Below are 21696 nucleotides of genomic sequence, written 5' to 3' on the forward strand. Positions count from 1 at the left end.
CAGCACAGACATGGCTGTGTACAACAAAGAAAGGGCGTTTTCACATTTGCATCTCATCACTGACATCTCCCGCATGCGCTGGAAGGGCACATGGGACGGGTGGGAGATTTCAGTGCTACCAGCGTTGATGCCAAGACAAAGGGGGTGGCAGTGATCAGGAGGAGAGGGCAGGTTGAGGCAGCAACGCACTGACTTGGAGGACTTCGAGGTGGCACACTTGTATAATCGGTGTGCAGCCTTTAAAGTAAGATTACCTGCAAAACTTTTTTTTTTTTTCTTGCATACAATCAGGTCTGTTACGCTGCTTAACGCTATGACGGGGGATTGGAAAGGATTTGCCAGAGAACGGGTTCTCTGACTGTTTGGAGTCCACCACTTAGGATCCCCACAGATCGGCTGCCAGCAGTGGTCGGGTGATCGCCGTGGCCACTTCAGTCCATACCAAGCAAACCACAATACATAGTATAGCAGCTCAATCCCAATCCCTTGAATGGGACGGAGCTCCTCTCAGATCATGTGACTGATTAACGTGACATTAAATGTCTGACAAGAGGCAGCAACACTCACTCAAGTACCAAGACATATTCATTCAGCTTATCGGCGGGGTTTCTGAGTGGTGGATGCTCACCGATCAACTAGTGATTGCCTATCCGAAGGTCATCAATAGTGGAGTCCCAAAAAAACCCTTTAATCAGTTTAGGCCACTTTCTGGTTTTAACGCCAGCAAAAAAAAGTCACAAATCATGAAGCTATGCAAATTTTCTAAGGAACGATTGACTTTTCCTGTAATTAGTCAGTCTTTAAAAATGCCAAGAAAAGACTGTGATCTTCAAGGAGTGGGCCTTGTCTCCACGTTCCAGTCAAGTTTATTAAATGGAAGTCTGTTATCTTATTCTGGCCTATCTGCAGCATACTTCCACATGTGCCACTTAATGAGGAATCCTGCGGTACCTTTAGTTTTTTTTTTTTTTTTTTAAATTCGGGCTCCCATCTTAAGGTATCACCCCAAAAGGTCTTCCTGTGCCGTATGCAAATTAGCAGTGGAAATGGGATGCATTTGCGTGAAGCCCGCGTTTACATGTAATGATTATCGCTCATTTTGGGCCATTTGGACAAATTTTGAGCGATAACCGTTGCGTGTAAAAGGGGCCTTAATAGTTTTGAGTCTGGCTCTGTCCTCCTACACGCATGACAGATCTTCTTTAATGTGCAGTAGCATATATCTATACCCAACTTTGGGTAGGAGGGTGAGCTTCGCTTTCTGTATATTTCAATATGGAAAGTACTGTAAAGATGTGGCCTCCCTGAAAAGCAAGACCGTTCTATCGGCATAGGTAATATTCACATATTTTGAGTCATATGTAAATGAATTGGTAATACCTTAATTATGGTTTTGGGGCGTCTTTTGATATAAAGCCTTGGTTTCTCAATCACAGGAAGAGGAGGGAGTTTTCTCAGTTCTTGCAGTACAGCAGCAGCTGCCCGCCTCTTTGCCAGCTTCTTACTGTTTCCTTCGCCTTCCGCGGTAAACTCGCCAACGGTCACTTTTGTGACAAAACTCTTCATGTGTGGAGGGCCACTTTCCTTAGTCACCTGGAGAGAAGAAAGTGAAGAGCTTGTGAGAAAGTCCACAGTGAAGTCTTAAGGTGTCGGTTTTTATGAGAGCAGACATGGGTGCACCTTCCAGAAGGCCGACCGCCTTCCTTACATTAGACTATAGCGCAATGCCGAGGAGCAGCTAGCCAAACAGATGATTGTTACGAGCGTTGTACATTTATATTCACTAAACAACATTGTCAGCAGGATTTCAGGGTGCTGCTGCCTTCCCATAATATTCTAGGAAGCAGCCCAGTGAAAGATTTGGTTTACCTAACATGTTGCTTCTACACATAGATTAACAGATCCCTCCGGATTTACTAGACCCCCTACACATGTTTAACCTAATAAGGACTATGCACCGTAAATGTCCGGTGCTTGGTCTTTAATCCCAGCTGAAAGTGAAAATATGACACAGAATTAAAGCTCCTGCAGTGTTGCTGAAGCTGGTCAGGGCCTCGGCTGTCACAGACGAAGATCCAGAGGAGAAGGTAGAAGCGTTTTTTAACCACTTCTGCCTTCTCTCTTAATAAGCACTAGAGATGAGCGAGCACCAAAATGCTCGGGTGCTCGTTACTCGAGTCGAACTTCCCGCGATGCTCGAGGGTTCGTTTCGAGTAACGAACCCCATTGAAGTCATTTTTGTATGGGACCTATGCTCCGCTAAGGTTTTCATTTGTGAAAATCTGGGAAATTCAAGAAAGTGATGGGAACGACACAGAAACGGATAGGGCAGGCGAGGGGCTACATGTTGGGCTGCATCTCAAGTTCCCAGGTCCCACTATTAAGCCACAATACCGGCAAGAGTGGGCCCCCCCCCCCCCCAACAATTTTTACTTCTGAAAAGCCCTCATTAGCATGGCATACCTTAGCTAAGCACCACACTACCTCCAACAAAGCACAATCACTGCCTGCATGGCACTCCGCTGCCACTTCTCCTGGGTGACATGCTGCCAAACCGCCCATTTCAGTAATAGTAGCAGTCAAGACAGGCCCCAGTAACAATTCCAAAGCAGCAGTATAGGGGGAGCACAGTCTTAGTTCCATTTCAGTAATAGTAGCAGTCTAGACAGGCCCCAGTAACATATCACTAGCAGCAGTATAGGGGGAGCACAGTATAGGGGGATCATGTAACGGACACAGCAGAGCCAGGAAACAATTATGCGCAAGCCTGTAGTCAGACCTAGGTGCGTATGACTGAGCTGCTGGAATTCACAGGGCAGAACCAGTCAAGTGGCCAAAGGCCAGTGGTAGGCCTTAAGTATTTTGCTTCAATTTTTTAAAATGGTTAGGTGAAAAACCAGACAGACACTGTATGCAGCGTATATTATGTATACTGTTTCCCTCTGGCGGGATGACGGCGATCATGTAACGGACACAGCAGAGCCAGGAAACAATTATGCGCAAGCCTGCTGTAACGCTTAGCTGGGTAATAATGAGCGACTACTACCCCCAGCAGACACGCAGTAAACTGAAGACGGTCACAGGCAGCCCAAATATAGTATTTTTTTCCAATTTTTGGGAAAAAGCCCGCTGCCTATATAGCCTGTATATGGATTTCCCTGTTGGAGGATGACTGTGGTTATTGAAAGCACAGTGCAGCCAGAAAAAATTATGCGCAAGGCTGCAGTAACACCTAGCTGGGTAATAGTGAGCGACTCCTACGCCCAGCAGACACGCAGTAAACTGAACACGGTCACAGGCAGCCCAAAGATTTTTTTTTCCAATTTTTTTGAAAAAGCCCACTGCCTATATAGCCAGTATATATCTATTTCCCTGTACCAATGTCCCTGCCTCACCAGTACTGCCCCTATACTCAGTAAAATGACTGCAGACTGAGGACGCTATGGTCTGCACGCCCGATATACAAAAAATAAATAAAAATGGTGCAACACTGCTAAAAGCATCCTCAACAGTACTGCACACGGTCAGATGTGGCCGTAAGAAGGACCGTTGGGGTTCTTGAAGACGAAGATAACACTCTCCCTATAGCAGCTACAGCAGGACGGCACTTTCCCTAATGTCTCTCAGCGTGCATCTGTGGCGAGCCGCGGCCGGCCCCAGTTTATATACTCGGGTGTCACCTGATCTCCCCAGCCACTCACTGCAGGGGGGTGGGATAGGGCTGGAACTTCACAGGAGGAAGTTGTAATGCCTTCCCTGTGTTTCTATTGGCCAGAAAACGGCGCAAACTTTTCTGGGAAGAAAATGGAAGTGACTCGAACACCGCGTGGTGCTCGTCTCTAGTAACGAGCATCTCGAGTACCCTAATACTCGAACGAGCATCAAGTTCGGACGAGTACGCTCGCTCATCTCTAATAAGCACTCAATAAGCACTATGCAGCAAAGGGGAGAAAGCAAAAATGTCACTACTGCTATTCAACCTGGTGATCTTGTGACTGCTGGGTGCCCCCAGCCAAGGCAGAGCTGCAGGGCCCTGGCAGACCCAGATCAGCTCTGTTAGTGACTACTACAGGGGGATGTTTTCCCTGTAACTAGGGCTCCAATGGATCATTCAGCTAAAGTGGAAAAGTGTGACATTTATACAGTTATACATTTACAATGTGGTATGAAGATTGTTGGAGGCGGGGTAGGGGGGGGGGTGATGGGGAGAAATAAAAAATGTAAGATACATGCATGAGCTAGGTAATGTTTTATATAAAGAAAGCATTAAACTGGAAAGCGTACGTGGATATCTAATGGTGAAGTCGCTATTGTAATTGAAATGTGTATTATGTGATTAAGATTTTCTGTAACGGTTATGACCTGCTCAAAAAAAAAAGTAAAAAAAAAAAATGCCATGGAAAAAAGAAATGCAGCAAAAATAATTATGGCAGCTGAAATAGAATCGCAAAACCACCACATGGGTAAAATCCCTAAAAAAAACCCCTGGTGCTTAAGGGGTTAAATGTAAGCAATGCTTGCCCATGTACTAGTCTATCCAACAACACAGCTGAATGACACCCACGGGGGGTGAAGTGAAATGCAGACAAACCTTCTTCTGCCACAAATTCACATTAAAGTTCCGCATTTGTGACATGCAGCATTTTCCGTAGATTTCAACATTTGCGTTGCTTGAGATTTTTATTACAGAAGATTCACACTGTTGTCATGCATTTTTCACAAAAGTGGTTTTCTACTTTCTACTATTAGATACATGGGGAAAAGCGCATGACTCTGTAGCACAACAATAGTGAATAATGAGGCCGCTCTCGTACATGCGTTCACAAAACAACGCGTCCGTAACCGCTGCGCTTGAGAGCGCTTTTTTATTAACGCTTCCCTTCATTGTGATGGGTGATGAGGTGCGCTAACAAGCAATAAGACGCACGAAAATAGAGCAGACCGTGCTTGAAAATTGTCGCGTTTCGAAATCAATGGGAGCGTTGTACCGCGGCGTTTCAAGCGTTGCGCTAATCGTGGTAAAAAGTGGGCTGTGTGAGAGGGAGGTCTCTATTTTGACTAGTGCCTTTCGGGGTCAGTCGCCTACAACTGCCTCTATCTATCCAAAGATGTAGCAAATGGTATCATAATGCGCTAAATGTCAGTTTAACCGCAAGGTTCTACAGCGCTGCAAATAGAGGTAAGTAGATGCAGCAAGCGACGGATGCAGAGTAATTCTATCTTCACTGTCCTATCCTAAGGCCCCTTTCACACACAACGCTTCTACAGCGGCGCCTCAAACGTGGTAAACGCTGTAGGAGACCTCCATTGATTTCAATGGGGCTTTGCAGACTAGTGTTCGAACGCAGCGTTTCTGACTCCATGATTTCCAAGCGCTGTCTGCTCTATTTTTCTGTGTTTAAGCGCTTTTTAGCAGACCTCACCACCCATTACAATGATGGGCAGAGTGAAAAACACGTTTTAGAATGCATTTGAAAACGCCGCTCGAAATTGTGGCAAAATGTGGCCTTTTACAAACAGTGTGTGCCAGTGTGAATTTAGGGACATCGGATACTTTCTACTAATGTTCAATAAACGTCAGATGGTATTTCCCTCCATTCATCCTGCAAATGTCTGGCAAGTTCCCTAACAGAAGCTAAGATGCTGTTCATACTTCCTGACCCAATCTTCTAGTTCATCCCAGAAATGGTCAGCTGGAATCAGGTTGGGACGCTGAGCGGGCACGTCCAATGGTGGAACATTCATAACACCAAAACAACGTAAGGCTAACATGCACATGTTGTGTAATTTGGCTCAGATCCACGCCAAAATCCACATCCTGCACTGTTTGTCCACTATTCGTTCATTGATGAATTCTAGCAAGCTAGAAATCACTGATGACTCGTCAGCACCACATGCTGATTTTCTCAGCGGGCAGTGCTGATAGTATTCTTTCAGCTGGTATCCCACTGGCAGTTCTCAGCGGGACACCAGCTAAAAGTTCAGAGATTAATGCAGCTGTTTGCATATACAAAACAGCTGCCTTCTTCTCCGATCTATTGCGGCGGTATCCTGCTCGACCTGCATTAACTCTTAAGTAGCTAATTAGCTACTTAAAGGGGTTGTCCCGCGCCGAAACGTTTTTTGTTTTTTTTTTCAATAGCCTCCCCGTTCGGCGCGAGACAAACCCGATGCAGGGGTTTAAAAAAAAAAAAACGCATAGTACTTACCCGAATCCCCGCGCTCCGGTGACTTCTTACTGATCTTCACCCACGGTGGACCTCAGGTCTTCTCCCATGGTGCACCGTGGGCTCTGTGCGTTCCATTGCCGATTCCAGCCTCCTGATTGGCTGGAATCGGCACACGTGATGGGGCGGAGCTACGAGGAGCAGCTCTCCAGCACGAGCGGCCCCATTCAGAAGGGAGAAGACCGGACTGCGCAAGCGCGTCTAATCGGGAGATTAGACGCTGAAATTAGACGGCACCATGGAGACGGGGACGCCAGCAACGGAACAGGTAAGTGAATAACTTCTGTATGGCTCATATTTAATGCACGATGTATATTACAAAGTGCATTAATATGGCCATACAGAAGTGTATACCCCCACTTGCTTTCGCGGGACAACCCCTTTAAGAGTTCTGCAAAGATGATCACTCAAAACTGTCACTCAAACTGTCATTTGAACAATTTATGAGCAATTATCTTTCCGTGTAAATGGGCCTTTAGACTCCAGCACAACCTTGTGCCAAAACCTTTACCTAATTAGCAGAAAGGTTTATCAAGTGCATACAAAACTAGAAGATTTACTGGTAGAAACTAGAATAGGACCAGTAACTAGCCAGAAATGTAAAAGCCCATTCATACACACAGATAGCTTTCAAAAGTTTGAAAGATCAGCAATTGTTTTGCAGAAAGTACTAATAGGCACTAATTGCTATTAGTACTTTATTAGCTTCATTTGCATGCAAATGAGCTTCTGGGAGCGGTTACAGAACTCAGCAGGAAGTCTGAGCTCTGTAATTAGCTCCATTGTTCAGCCATGAGCTTCACATGGAGAATTCAGCACCATGGACAGCAGACACAGCCTGCAGTACTGCTTATCAGCTGTTTGACAGTTTTTAAGCAGAATTGAAAACCATAGTTCAGCTGAACAGTGAAAGATGGGCACATTTAGACAACGATTATCGCTCAAAAAACGGCTTTTGAGCGATAATCGTGTCTAAATGGGCCTTAAGAATCAGAATGAATCGGGCTGGATTATATACGAGGAGTGCTGTCACTATGTTGGAATGTATGAATGTCCTTCCTAACAGCGCAGGTAGCAGGAATGCACTACTCTCTGCCCACTGTTTTAAGAAAATGTCACAACAGTGAAGTCCAGAAGAACGTGGGCGGACCGGTCATATTATTCATTCCAGTGAAATGATGGGTACTCATTTTGTCCTGAAGGCTACCACTAAAAGGCAAAGAATGGGAGTAAAAATACTGAAGACTTTCAAGGAACTCTACAAAGTGTAACCAAACATTCAGTGTGCAGTAAGTATCACCTCTTAACGCCACGGGGCGTAAGGCTAAGTCATGGCAGAATGGTACTTAACGCAACAGGTCGTACTCCTACTCCCTGTGGATAGCGCAAGATCAGAGGAGGTCCCGCAGCGAGAGCTGGCTGTTACAGATTGCCGGCCTCCCGTCGCAACAGCAGGGGTGCAAAAGGACAGCAACCCTCACTGTTAACCCCTTACATCTATGTAGGTTACGTGGTGTAAAGGGTTCACAGAAGGAGGGCGTTTCCTCTGTGATGTCAGTGGAACCCCGTGATGTGATCAGGGAGGGCCGACGGGTTGCCAAGGCAACAGGACACCAGATACAGACGTCCTGCTTTGCTATTGCCTGTGATCGCTATTACAAGCGATAAGGCATTGCCGTACATAAGTTCTGCAATGCTTTACCATAGCAATCATAGTTGCTTTGGTACATCCCTTACAGGGATATAAAAAGCGTAAAAAAAGATAAAATGGTGTATAAAAGAAAACAAAAAACTTTTTTTGTGCTTTTTTTTCTTTATTAGTATTAAAAATAAATGTAAAAAAATCAGAATCCCACATATTTGGTATCGTCGTATCCATAACGACTCATACAATAAATTGAACACACTTTTTATCCTGCACATCTAAAAGTGTAAAAAAAAACCCCCTAAAATACTGAGGTAAAAATGCATTTTTTAGGGAGGCAAAATAAAAGATTTGCAATAAAAGTGATCAAAAAAAGCTGTATGTACACCAAAATGGTACCAATAAAACTACAGATTGTCACACAAAAAACAAGCCCTCATAGAGCTCAGTCCATGTAAAAATGAAAGTTATAGGTCTTTGAATGTGATTTGAGAAAAAATAAGAATTTCCAAAAAAAAAAAGGGGTTTTATTGTTAGAAAAACCTTAAAAAACAAACATTTTCGCATCATTGTAAATGTACCGACCCGCAGAAAAAATGTATCATGTCATCCGTGCTGCATGATTAATGCTCTAAAAGAAACAAAAAAAAAAACAAAACCACAATGACAGAATTGATGTGTTTTCTCTCCCTGCTATCATAAAAAATTCATAAAGGTTTTACAATATAGTCTGCGTACCCAAAAATGGCACCAATAAAAACTACAGCTCGCCGCGCAAAAAAACAAGCCCTCACACAGCTGTGTCAACGTAAAAATAAAAAAAAGTTATGGCTTTTGAAATGTGGAGATGAAAATCCCCCCAAAATTGTTACGTCCTTATGCACCAAACAGGCCGCGTCCTTAAGGGGTTAAAGGGGTACTCTGGAGACTTGGCAAAATTTTCATTTCCACTTATTGCCACTGTTCCACTCATCAAACTGAACTCCAGTACTTTTTCCCACTTACAAAATTACATGTTATCACATTATGAAGCATATAAATTTCACTTTAAATGGCCAGATTACCCCTTTAATTTAATTTAAAGGGATATTCCCATCTCCGGTATTCTATTTCAATTAGTTCACGGCCAGCCAATATACACTACCATCTGAGCTGTCTTCCCCCTTCCCTCCCCCTCGCCGTCTCACCTTCTCTCTCCTCCTCGCCGGCTATTTGCAATAGGAGGGGTTGGGATGGGGGCAGAGATAAGCTCCGCCCCATCCCTCCCATTGCTGGCCGTGGAGAAGGGGCGGGAACTTAGCTCCGCCCTCAGCCATTGCAAACAGCCAGAAGAGAGGAGAGGCACAGAGAGCCGACCAGGGGGAGGGAAGGGGATAAACAGCTCAGATTGTAGCGTAGATCAACCAGCCGTGAAAACGGTGGCTGATATACGCTCCTGTGAATAAGCCCTAAGGGCGGTTTTACAGAGGATGACTGTGCAGCACTTAAGAGCTCAATGGCCACTGCAAAGGTGATCGCTCCTGTACCTTCACATAGGAGAGATCATCGCTCACTGAAAGGAAGCAGATCGAGCCAGAGATCTTTTCTGTTCTCCCGCGTCCATCCAGAGTGAACAGGCAGTCGTTTATATATAGACTGCCTGTTCACTGCGGCTGATCATCATTTGATTTTTATGCCTGCATAAAATTAATAACAAACATAGCAAACAAATTATCGTTCGTTGTTCAATGTTGGGTGTGTTTACAATGAATGAGATCATTCAGGTTTACACAATCCTGCGACTAATTGTGCCCCCGTTTTGTGTAAAAAGGTTCTAAAAGTCCAATAAATTCTCAGTCCTGAACAGCAGCACTATACAACTTGTTTGGAGCCAGTAAAGGCCATGTGCATGAGGATATAGAGGGGATGCACTTTGGTGGCAAGAGTTCACATTCACGGGGGGGCGAAACACATAAATCAGCGTCAGTCTTCATCTGGTCCATCCCCTTTTTCTTCTTTACAGGACGATCATAGATTATTTTTATTTGCCTTTGTCCATCACAGTTAAAGCACGACGGCTTTGTCATGGATATATACAATAAGTTGTGCTTCTGACTTAAGACGCTGCTCTTCCCGAGACAACATGAGGTCATCTTCATAGGTGCGCTCCGTGGCTGCGCCCTGATTAAGTATCCTTATACAGAATTAGACCTTGGCCTGGTAGACGCATCTTGGCAAGTATTGTGCCTATAGATATAATGCAAGTTGGGTTTTAAACAGGATGTCATTAGTGACCTCATTAATGTGGTTTGATTTATTGAAATAGGTCATCATCAATCATATAAACTGCAGCCAACTTTGGCAGCTTCCATTTTGCTTGAACCTTTAACAACCTAATAAATCTCTTGATTGCCTCTTACATTACAGTCCAATTCCACTGCAGTAACTTCATGCTCATAGTCTAAAGGTGGCCATATACATTAGACAGCCATTCCCTCCAACTTCCCCATACATGTGGATGCTAGGCTGAATGCTCATGTGCTCTCAACAAGGAGAGGGTAATAAGCTGTGGCCAGACACCTCTGGTAGCTGCTTATCTCCCTTGAGAACAAAAATATTGCGCATACTGAAATCCAACATGCCCGCTCCTTTTTTTGATCCAAAACATATGCTGTCAAGAGAGCCAATACACCCCAATGGACATTAGATGGTCATCCGATACCAATAGGACATTTATCTATATGTATATGGCTGTCATATGGCCTCAAGCACAGTGCCGTATAAAGGCCAAGTACAAGCACAGAGTAGTACAGAGCCATAATATGGCATCCATAGAGCTCTGTGATACACAAACTGTAGGAGGTCCCTACTAGAGATGAGCGAGTATACTCGCTAAGGGCAATTGCTCGATCGAGCATTGCCCTTAGTGAGTACCTGCCCGCTCGGGGAGCAAAGATTCGGCTGGCGGCGGGCGGGGAGGAACGGAGGTGAGATCTCTCTCTCCCTCTCTCCCCCCTGCTGACTGCCGCAACTCACCTGTCACCCGCGCCGGCCCCCGAATCTTTTCTCCGAGCGGGGAGATACTCGCTAAGGACAATGCTCGATCGAGCAATTGTCCTTAGCCAGTATGCTCGCTCATCTCTAGTCCCTACTAATCCCACTGCAGGATGAATTATTGCACAAACATAAAAACAATAGCAACAAGTGTCTTTATGTACTTTCTATGCATTCAAAGGGAAGCCAGACTTGGCAGGCATTGGCTTTAATAAAGAAAAAAGAAAACATAACCGCATTTAGGCAAAAGTTACTGTTAACTACACGACGACACAGGTCATGCAGCCAAAGATCGCAGTGCAGCCCTAGACCCCCACAATCAAATAGAAGTCAATGTGATCGCATTTCAGCTCACAAGTTGCTGCAAACCACAAATTGCAAGAAATCCAAAAACTATGGATTTTTTGTGATCTGCGGATTGTAACAACTTGCAAAATACAATGTAACCACGCTGACTTCTATAAGATTCCCAGGGCTACTCTGCCATCTTTTGCTGTTCAACCTGCGTCCCAATCAAAGTCACCATGTAGCCCTAGACCAATACCAACCCCACTTTTCATATCAAGCTGCCTTCACCATATTTACTGAAGCTCTGCAGTAAGCATGCTGAAAAACAGTGGTCTGCAACCAGTGGCTCGCCAACCCCTCCTGTGTGGATTGCCGTAATTATAGTTTAGGTTAAAAAAAAAACACCAAAGATCCAGCAAGTCTGACCTGTAATTCTACCCTGTTGATCCAGAGAAAGGCAAAAACGCCTTCGAGGATGCCAACTCGCTCATATTAGGGGTATAAATCCTTCCCGACACCAAATATGGCAATCAGAATAAACCACTAGCTCAACGTCCCGACTCCAGTTATCTACCACTCATAACGTGTAATGGTTTGTTTGTGGATAAAAGAAAAAATATCAAACCACACTTCATCCACTGTTATGGATTTGACTGGAAGCCGTGACGTCAGTACCCTATTCTGTACCCTAAAACAGAACAAAAAGGGATTAAAACCCCCGCGCCCTAGGCAAATGGATAGTGGATAATAAATAAAGTGAACTTACTTCATAGAGCAGTGCGCTAGGTAGATGAGCAAGTAAGTTGACTTTATTATCCCATCTACCTAGCGGACTCCTCTACGAAGTAAGTTAACTTTATTATCCACTATCCATTTGCCTACAGCGCAGGGATTTTAATTCATTTTGCTCCGTTTTATACAACCAAGGCATTTTCCCACCCTGCGGTTCCCCCTGCAACGGTCTCCCTGTGCTTTCAAGACGTCTTCAAGGATCTGGTACTTTGGACACCCTATTGCATCCAAAGCCTACTTGGACTGGTGGTGACGCCTTTAACAATTGTTTTTTAACGAATGGCCAACATCCCTCGCCCGTAGGCTTTTATGTTAAGAGGAGAAAAGAAAAAGATACTTTTAAATAGGTTGAAAATGAATGCAGCCACAAAGTGCATGGATGACTGCAAATCCATTCAATCTGCTCCCAGTGAGCCTGCAATGGGGGAACCAGGGGAGGTGGGGCTCTCAGCGGCAAGACCCTCAGCAATCAGACGTTTATCATCTATCCTATGGCTCGGTGATAAACGTTAATTCTGGTACAAGCTCTATAATGCATACATAATTACTGGCTGGCGTGAGACTGGACCCATTTATATCATGAGAATTTAGAACCCTTCACTAAATCCGACACTAAGATAAGGGTAGGCATATCTGTAAACCAACACTAGGGGCCACCACCGCCAGCCTCAGATGGGGTCGTCTATTCAGTTAGTTCAAGGGAACTCTTCTCCCTCCGGAATATGAATATTCGCGAGTGGCTACTCCTCTTTTACCAATTACACATACTGAATCATCGCCTCATAGCAGGGAGACGATTGCATCACCGTATACACATACTACTAAAAAAAAAAAATCAATGAGTCTTGACCGAAAGCCGTATACATTTAATGTACATATAAATTCTAAGACATTACCACTTTATGGCTTGAAGGTAACGGCTACACAGAGGTTTACTGCACAATTCTATGCAGGATTCCTGTATTGTAAAAGGCCAGTTAGAATATTTTGAAGAAAAAAGCAGCTTCTTTCCGCGCTCCTGCTGTAGATCTTCTTATTTAGAACAGATCCACTGTCATGGCAGACAGCATTTATTATATGATCAATTTATTTGAAAACAAAAACTGAATCAAGAAAAAGCATACAAGAAACACTTCTTGCAGCGAAGGTCATGCAACGCGTTTCGGCGTGTTTAAACGCCTTTTTCAAGCATCACATACAATGAAAATTGCATCTTTAAATAGTGTCTCTTAACCTTATCATAATCATAAGAAGTAACAACTGTCATTTACTCTTCTGGAGGTCGGAGTTCGTTCCGGCAAGCGCTATGCCGGGAGTTACGTAGTTAGCGTTCCTACCCGCCCGTAATACGGAAATTCCGTACAGGTTCGGTGCACACATTGCGCTGTTACACCTGTCCAAGAGGATTCCTATGCCGCTCAGAGATCGCACCAGAGCGACAGAACACAGAGGCGCGTGCTGTGAACTCGGAACTCCCACCTCCACAAGGTAAGAGACGCTATCTAAAGATGCAATTTTCATTGTATGTGATGCTTGAAAAAGGCGTTTAAACACGCCGAAACGCGTTGCATGACCTTCGCTGCAAGAAGTGTTTCTTGTATGCTTTTTCTTGATTCAGTTTTTGTTTTCAAATAAATTGATCATATAATAAATGCTGTCTGCCATGACAGTGGATCTGTTCTAAATAAGAAGATCTACAGCAGGAGCGCGGAAAGAAGCTGCTTTTTTCTTCAAAATATTCTTTATTTAACCCATTGAAGGAAATTTTTGTTTCTTTGGGGTTTAACTTTCCTGCGGCTCTTCTTCTTCACCGAAGAATATCTAAAGATTTTCTGCACATTCTACAGGCACACTCGGACCACAGGTGCAGGCGGGGTGTCCCTGACGATTCCACGGGAACCCCACTGTGCACCAGGTGAGTTATTCCATTTTGTTAACCGTATGGTGGCAAGGATCGTTGTTCCAGTTTAAAAAGCCAGTTAGGGAATTCACTCCACACGGAAGGATACAAAAGCATCTATGTATGGCCGAGACGCTGCCAGAATGTCAAATCATTCATCAAACGAAGGTGGCCATTCACAAAGGTGAACAACCAGCACTTACCTCGAAGCTGAGAGGCAGGTTACGCTTCAATGAGATCTCAAACACCAAACTTATTTCTGACTTGTTTGCATCTTTGTCTTCCTCGGGATTCCTCGTCTCCCCATTCTGCATCGGTACACAAGTGCAGAAAGAAAGGAACGATTTTTAGATACAGACATATAAAAACTAAAGCTGTACATTGTAGAATGTTAATTAACCTCTTAAGGACACGGACTATTTTGGCCATAAGGATCCAACGATTTTTTAGGGATTTTCAGCTCTACTTTACAAATGCCATAACTTTATATTTCCATCGACACGGCCGTATGAGAGCTTGTTTTTTTGTTTTGCACGGGTAAGTGACAGAGTGGGGAATTTAAAAAATGAAACCAGGAAGCCGGGGGGGAATAGTCACAAACTTAATCAATGTAATCTCATATGTATTTATGACCTCTTTAAGGGCAATTTTGACCAGATTTCTCCTTCATAATTCACAACCAGTAATATCGGACATTACACATAGCATTTGCTACCTAACTCATCGTTAGTCCTGACCTATTATGTTTGATGAACTTTATCATGTAATTACGTGCTGAAAAAAAAAGTGCAAAGAAAGATAAACAAAAAATTGTAAAGACCTATTTAGACACAATGATTATCGCTCAAAATTCACCCAAATGCCGTCTTTTGAGCGATAATCGTTGTGTGTAAATGCACGGACATCCTGCCTTTTTCATTAAACAGTCGCTGATCAGGAGTTCACAGCGGGATACAGCTGATACTATTGTTTCAGCTGTATCCCTAAACAAACCCCTCTGTACTCCGCCTGATAACATGCTCCCAGACCTACTGACTGCAATCCCTGCTAGCTATCATAAACGGCTCCTGCAGTCATACCGTTTCTGCCGTCACACGGCTAAATGTCTGACCATTGTCTATGTGTATATCACCCCTCACTCTCCACCCCGCCATACCGCGCACATCTCCAGCCCTTTACCTTCTGTATCACCCCACTATTCGCAGTATGTAAGCTCGTTGGAGCAGAACCCTCACCTTTATTGTTTCCATCAACTGATTACTATGTAACCGTGGTTCTGTAATTTTTGTATTTTGTCTTTCTGTATTCCCCCTGTCTATGTAAGCGCTGCGGAATATGTTGGCGCTATACAAATAAAGTTTATTATTATTATTATTATCCTGCTCCCTGAACACAGGTGGTGCATGAAGAACAGAGCTGTGCAGCTGTGTTCTTCATACCCCGCTCGGAGCGCTCAGCTGTATAACAGTCGGGTGCTCCGAGCAGAGAACAGCTGGATGCAGAAGATAAGCAGCCCCGTTTGGAGCGCAAGGTGAAAGCTCAATGTTTGAGAGATCACCTTGCCTTGTAAATGCACACAACGATTATCGCTCAAAAGACATCTAAATGGGCCCACTTTATAAAAAAATCAGAAAAAGATGCACTTACAACAAAAGGCCAATGGCTGATATTTTTTACCATATTTATAAAAGTGAACTTGTGCCCTTTGTCGTTACCCTACATGTTTTTTAGCACTGTTCAACAATGTCCATTAAACTAATCTGATATTTGGAATCTCCATTCACTTAATTCTCAACTTGAGATGGAAAGTGTTTTAGGATTCGTTCTCCATTATTCAGCAGACTTACCACTGAGGACCTCTCTGGTATCGGCTCATTCTTCAGCGCATGCAAGGCTTTCAGTGCTGCATTGTGTCTTGCTGCCTGGCAGGTTTTTCCTTCTCCATAAAACTCGCTGTTCCCCACAGTTAGTTGAACGTAAAAAGTCTTAAGCATTGGGCAAAGGTATCTGTAATATAGAAGAAAAACATGTGTTTTACTTGGGGCAGCACAAAAAAAAAACGGAAGTAGATATTAAAAAGCTGTAGATATTTTCCAATCTCTGGAAAAAGTTACACTGAAAAAGTCTGTGTATAAAAGTAAAGCATATAAGTCATGACAACTACAGACCTGTGAGCCTGACATCTATACCGGGAAAGGTCTTTGAACAAATTATTAAACAGCATGTATGCAAGCACTTGGATGAAAATGGAGTAATTAACCAGAGCCAGCATGGGTTTGTAACAAACAAGTCACGCCAGACGAATCTAATTTCTTTCTATGGCAGAATCACCAGCTGATCAGGGAAATTTCGGTGAATATAGTAGCGTATATCTTGACATTAGTAAAGCATTTGACAAAGTATCTTATACCATCCTTATTGAAAAAATGACCAAATATGGGATTGACAAGGCAACTGTTAGGTGGATTCACAACTGACTGAGTGATCGTACTCAAAGAGTGGTCATAAATGGCTGCACATCCAAGTGGAGGAATGTATCAAGTGGGGACCACAAGGCTCTGTCCTAGGCCCAGTGTTGTTCAATACCAATAGCCCAATACCAACCCAATTTTTCATATCATGCTTTCCCCAGACTGCTGTCTTCACTATATTTACTGAAGCTCTGCAGTAAGCATGCTGTACAACAATGGTCTGCAATCAGTGGCTCGCAAACCCCTTCTGTGTGGATTGCCGTAAGTAGTCCAAATTATAGTTTAGGTTGAAAAAAAAAACAAAAAAAACACCACAGATCCAGCAAGTCCAACCTGCAATCCTACCTTGTTGATCCAGAGAAAGGCAAAAAGCACTATGAGGATGCCAACTGCCTCACATTAGGGGTATAAGTCCTTCCTGACACCAAATATGGCAATCAGAATAAACCCCTAGCTCAACGTCCCAACGTCAGCTATCTACCACTCATTCCCTGATCTAAAACTCCATATCCTTGATGCTCACTTGGATTACTTCAAGGGGAACATGGGAGAATCCTCACAGGAGCACGGCGAACGCTTCCACCAAGATATTATGGCCTTCGAACGTCGATACCAAAGACAGTACAACGAGAGCATGATGGGAGACTACATATGGGGACTAATTCGGGAGAGTGGTGTGCAGTACGATCGTAAATCTAGAAAACCCTACATTTCTAAATATTGTCTTTGCTTTGAAGTGTAAATAAACATTACTTTTGATCTAGATAAAAAAATAAAAAAAATTGTTACCCATTTACGTATATGGGGATATGCAAAATATAAACCTCATTCTCCTGAGCACAAAAGCAAACTTTGGAAGGTATAATGGACATTTTCTGTACTTTCTAGACATGGGGAAACAGGAAAACACAATTAATGCCCAAGGACAGAAACAAAGTTAAAGTTTGTTTCATGGTGTAATTAAGAGCAATGAAGGCTCATTTAATAAACACTGCAGTACATACCAGATCAGCCCTCTTCCCTCTAAGGCCTCTCTTACACGCACACAGCTTTTTAAGAACACGGCAAAGCACCGCGTTTTAAATCATGGCGCTTTGCCGAGTTTTACGTTAGTTTTCGGCCGCAGCCGGAATATAACACTGCTTATCACTGATGAGGAGCGGTAAACGCCCCAAAACAGAGCATGTGCCGCTGAAAAAACGCGGAGCTGGAAAGCACCGCGTTCGAACGGCTGTGTAAGCGGTTCCATTGAAAACAATGGTAGCGTTGTACCGCAATTAATGTAGTGCTGAAAGTGCCGCGCTAATTGCGGTAAAAAGCGCCCGTCTGACGGGGGCCTTAGGGCCTTTAACATGGGACAACTGTGGGGCGCAGAATCTTCTGACAAGTCTTCCCAGCGATAAATCGCTCCTGTGCTTTTACACAGAAGTGATCATCGCTCCATAAATGGAGACTGACAGGCCGGGAGTTGTTCTGGCCCACCCACCTCCATTTCACAACAAACAGGCAGTCGTTGGTAGAGGACGTCCTGTTCATACGGGCCAATCATAGTTTAGTTTTCGAGTGCATAAACTGAACAAAGAATTATCGTTTGAAGTCGAGTCGGTGCACGCATTTACACTGAATGATGATTGGCCCGTGTAAAAGAGCTCTTGCCAAAAGTAATTGGACACCTGAGCAAGAATTAACTGCAGTATTTATTTCCATATGGTAATCCTTAGTGGAGCTTCCTTTGGCTCTAACTCTCCGTGGCATACTTTCTATCAGTGTCTGATACACTTCAGCTTATATTTCCCTCTATTCATCCTGCAAATGTCTGGCAAGTTGGGACTGTTCATATGCTGTACATATATTATCTATGTCTGTCTATCTATATACGAGTAAAAACCATCCAGGGTAAACAGACAACTGCTTACGTATTCCGGACGTCAATTGCCCTTACTAATAGCTCAGCTACTGTGATGAATAATTAGACAATTTTCCTTTAAGTGTTTCAAGGTACAGAATAAAATACATTTCTTGATGAAGATGTCGATGTGGTGAGGGGATGATTCCTTAGGCCGGCTGCACACGGCTGTGACGGGCTCCGCCGCTGAATATTCCGCGGCGAAGCCCGTCACGGCGCCCCCCAGAGACCTCATACTTACCGCGGATCCGGCGTTCTGGGTCCCGCATGAGCCTTCAGCATGACGTGCCGCAGCGTCATGCGACACGCCGCCCACGTCACAAGACACGCCCACAGCGTCACATGACGCGGCCGGCCGCGTCACATGACGCGGTGGTGGTGGGCGGAGAGGCGACTTCACGCTATCTTCCACTGTGCTACAGCGGAAGATAGCGTGAGCGGACGGATTCCATTGACTGCAATGGAAGTCCGCGGCGCGTACACCCGCGGCAAATAGAGCATGCCGGGGGTGAGGACGGGAGATTTCATGGTGCGGAATTTCGCGATGGAATTCCGCACCATGAGCATTGAGCTATTAGGTTCAATAGAACCTAATAGCTGTGGGCAACGCGGCGGATTTCCCCGCGTATAATGCGGCGGAAATCCGTCCGTGGGAAGGAGGCCTTATATTAGCTGGTCACATCTACTTTAAAAAAAAAACCCACCTTAAGTCTGGGTTCGCACGGGGCGGATTTGCTGCGGAAATTCCGTGCTGAATTTCGCTGCGGCAAATCCGCATGCGGCCGCTAATCCCGGGATTAGCCAGCCATGTGGACGAGATTTCTCAGAGGAAATCTCGTCCACACGGGACAGCAAATCCGCTGCGGCTAAGCAGGCAGAAGCCGCCGCTGCGGCGCAGTTTTGCTGACCGCATGTTCTTTTTTTTTCCCGCTGCGGCCGCGCTCTCCTCTATGGGAGCGCCGGCCGCAGCGGAAGAGCGAGTGGCCGGGCCGCTTTAAAACCGCCGTGGGTTTTGAAGCAGCGGTTCTCCCGGCGGAAATCTCACGGTTTTTCGCTGCTGCCAAACCGCGATATTTCCGTCAGGAATCCGCCCCGTGTGGACCCAGCCTAAAATCTACTTTCGTAAATCTTCCTCTAACCCCATGATGGTCTACGGTACTCCCAGACACATCATCTACATCTGTGACGTCACATGCCTGCCGCCTCTAATCATTAACATGAAGGAGAATTGATATGCAGGGATACCCTGGAGATAAGCGGCACCAGAGATGCATATCCCCTCTGCCAGGGGTAAACATGGGAGTAGAATGGTTAGAATCCAATCGTTTGGATGGAGGTTTGGATAAAGCACCACAATAGGAGTGCAACAAAAATAGTCAGATTTAACTTTGTGAGCTAAAAGGAGGGAAAAACCTGAACACACCCGCATTCTAAAATTCTTTAGACAAATCAGATTATCTACCGCAGGACGGAAAACCAAAAGAGATTTGTTCCAATTCTTCCAAAGCCCTTCTGTTTATAATAGAACAATAATATATCCTACAGCATTTCATTACAGAGATAAGTCTACACATGTGGTCTTACCCGACTGACATTAAGAAAACCATTTACCCCCCGACCACATCTGCTAGCATTATTACAAGAATCCCAAACTCTCCCGCTATAAAATAAATCAAACCAAAAGCAGAGGCACTCAATAGAAAGCCAACAATGCGGACAATGAGAGTAATGGGTAGGAACGTCTGCTGTGGCCTTAGAGCGAGATGACTCCAATCAGGAGAAGGCTTGTAAACGAGCAGGGTTTAACGTCGCCGTGATGTAATGGTAGCATTCTAGATAATGTGATAAAACGGAAAAAAAAAATATATAAAAAAATAGTTGACACAAAATTGTAAGATCCTAAGACCAACTTAAAAGTATCTTAAAACACTTATTTCTGTGTCTTCAGCTATGTTTTACTTTTACATTTTTAAGTCAGTGACAAACTCCAGTAGCTCTTACTTCCCGATGCACTAAAGACTCGGGGCGTAAGGCCTCCTTCAAACAGCCGATTAACGCATTGCTACAAATCGCCTGTATGTGAACCCCATGCTTTCCTGTGGGTTAATTTACACGTGTGATGTTTTGTAGCATGCGTCAACCTGACACAAAAACCTTGCGGGTCCGGCGATATGCACCCGACTCGTGAGGTTTTGTAGCCCATGTTCCCCTATGGAGCCTTCCTCTCTGTTGCATCGCATGAAAACACAATTTTCGTGTAGCGCGATGCAACTTTGACAGTAGGAAATCCTACAGCCAATGCCTAACCTAAGCCCTGGCTGCAGGAAAAGAAAAAAAACCTGTATATATCACCTTAGAAGCGATGTCAGCTGGCCGCATCTTCTCCCTGACACTATTCTCCTTCATCTCTTCTGGAAGCGCTACCTTTGATTGGCTGACGCTTAGCCAAATCACAGCCAGCACTTCCAAGAGGCGGGGATTTTCCAATCCCCAGCCAGAAGAGATGAAGGAAGAAGACCCGTGTCGGGGACCAGGAAGAAGCTGCAGTGGAGTCCCGGACAGCGGTTCTAAGGGGAAGTATACTTTTATTTATCTATGTTTCTGCAGTCAGGGCTTATTTTCAGGGAAGCCCTTATATTTCGAGCCCTCCCTCAAAAATCTTCGCATGTAGAGCTAGAAAAATTGCGATATTGCCGCGAGGAGACTCCGTAATATCGCACGGACCAGCACTGCGATATCGCAGTGATTTCTTCACATTGATGCCATGCGCCCGTGAAGGAGGCCTAAGGGCTCTTTATCTTCAATACCTTCACACAAAATTAGCAATCTATGCAAAATACAGTTAAACAATAATGCCACAACATTTCTAAATGGCAAATCTGCTTAATTAGGAAGTGACACTTTATTTTTTATGCTAAGGCTACTGGGTAAAGTACAATTTTCCCTGATGCGTTGTGCGCTTATAGATGAAGAGGCGTAGGGCCCTCTCCAAGTATGAAACACATCCAGGCACCTCCATGCTCCTTCAGAGAAATACACAGTGGGAGTGAAAGAAAAATGGCTCAAGACACGACAACTCCAAAGAATTGTGATGATGGTGAGATATGATGATTATATGAGCTGTAAAACCAACAAAAAACAAAACGCGTTTCGAGGAAAAACCTCCTCTTCAGTAATTGCTGGTGCATTAACATTCTGGATGGCTACGGTGAGTATTTAGGCTGCCATGCCAGCATGGCCAATAGGGAAACTATAGGGAGAGAACCAGGCTGCACGTATGGCTCCTACACTTCAGACACCAGAAGTCGCATGGCAACCTAAATACCATAGCCATCCAGCTTGTTATGCCCCAGCAATTTAAGAGGTTTTTCCTCAAAACGCGTCTGTTCTGCTGGTTTTACTCCTCATATAATCTTCATATCTTACCCTCATCA

The 21696-nt window shown here is 44.4% G+C and overlaps 1 protein-coding gene across 4 annotated transcripts in view; it reads right to left on the reverse strand.

Moving 5' to 3' along the window:
* STAU2 (staufen double-stranded RNA binding protein 2) overlaps nt 1-21696 on the reverse strand; it is a 271721-nt gene that overhangs the window by 147397 nt on the left and 102628 nt on the right. For all 4 annotated transcript variants that reach the window (XM_066578585.1, XM_066578583.1, XM_066578584.1 and 1 more), the window contains 3 exons: nt 15733-15892; nt 14089-14193; nt 1381-1593 (listed from right to left, as the gene is read on the reverse strand). In XM_066578585.1, coding sequence (XP_066434682.1) covers nt 1381-1593; nt 14089-14193; nt 15733-15892 — 478 coding nt within the window. The remainder of the gene's footprint in view (nt 1-1380; nt 1594-14088; nt 14194-15732; nt 15893-21696) is intronic.

This window comes from Eleutherodactylus coqui, chromosome 9 (assembly GCF_035609145.1).
Source record: "Eleutherodactylus coqui strain aEleCoq1 chromosome 9, aEleCoq1.hap1, whole genome shotgun sequence".
NCBI lineage: Eukaryota > Metazoa > Chordata > Amphibia > Anura > Eleutherodactylidae > Eleutherodactylus > Eleutherodactylus coqui.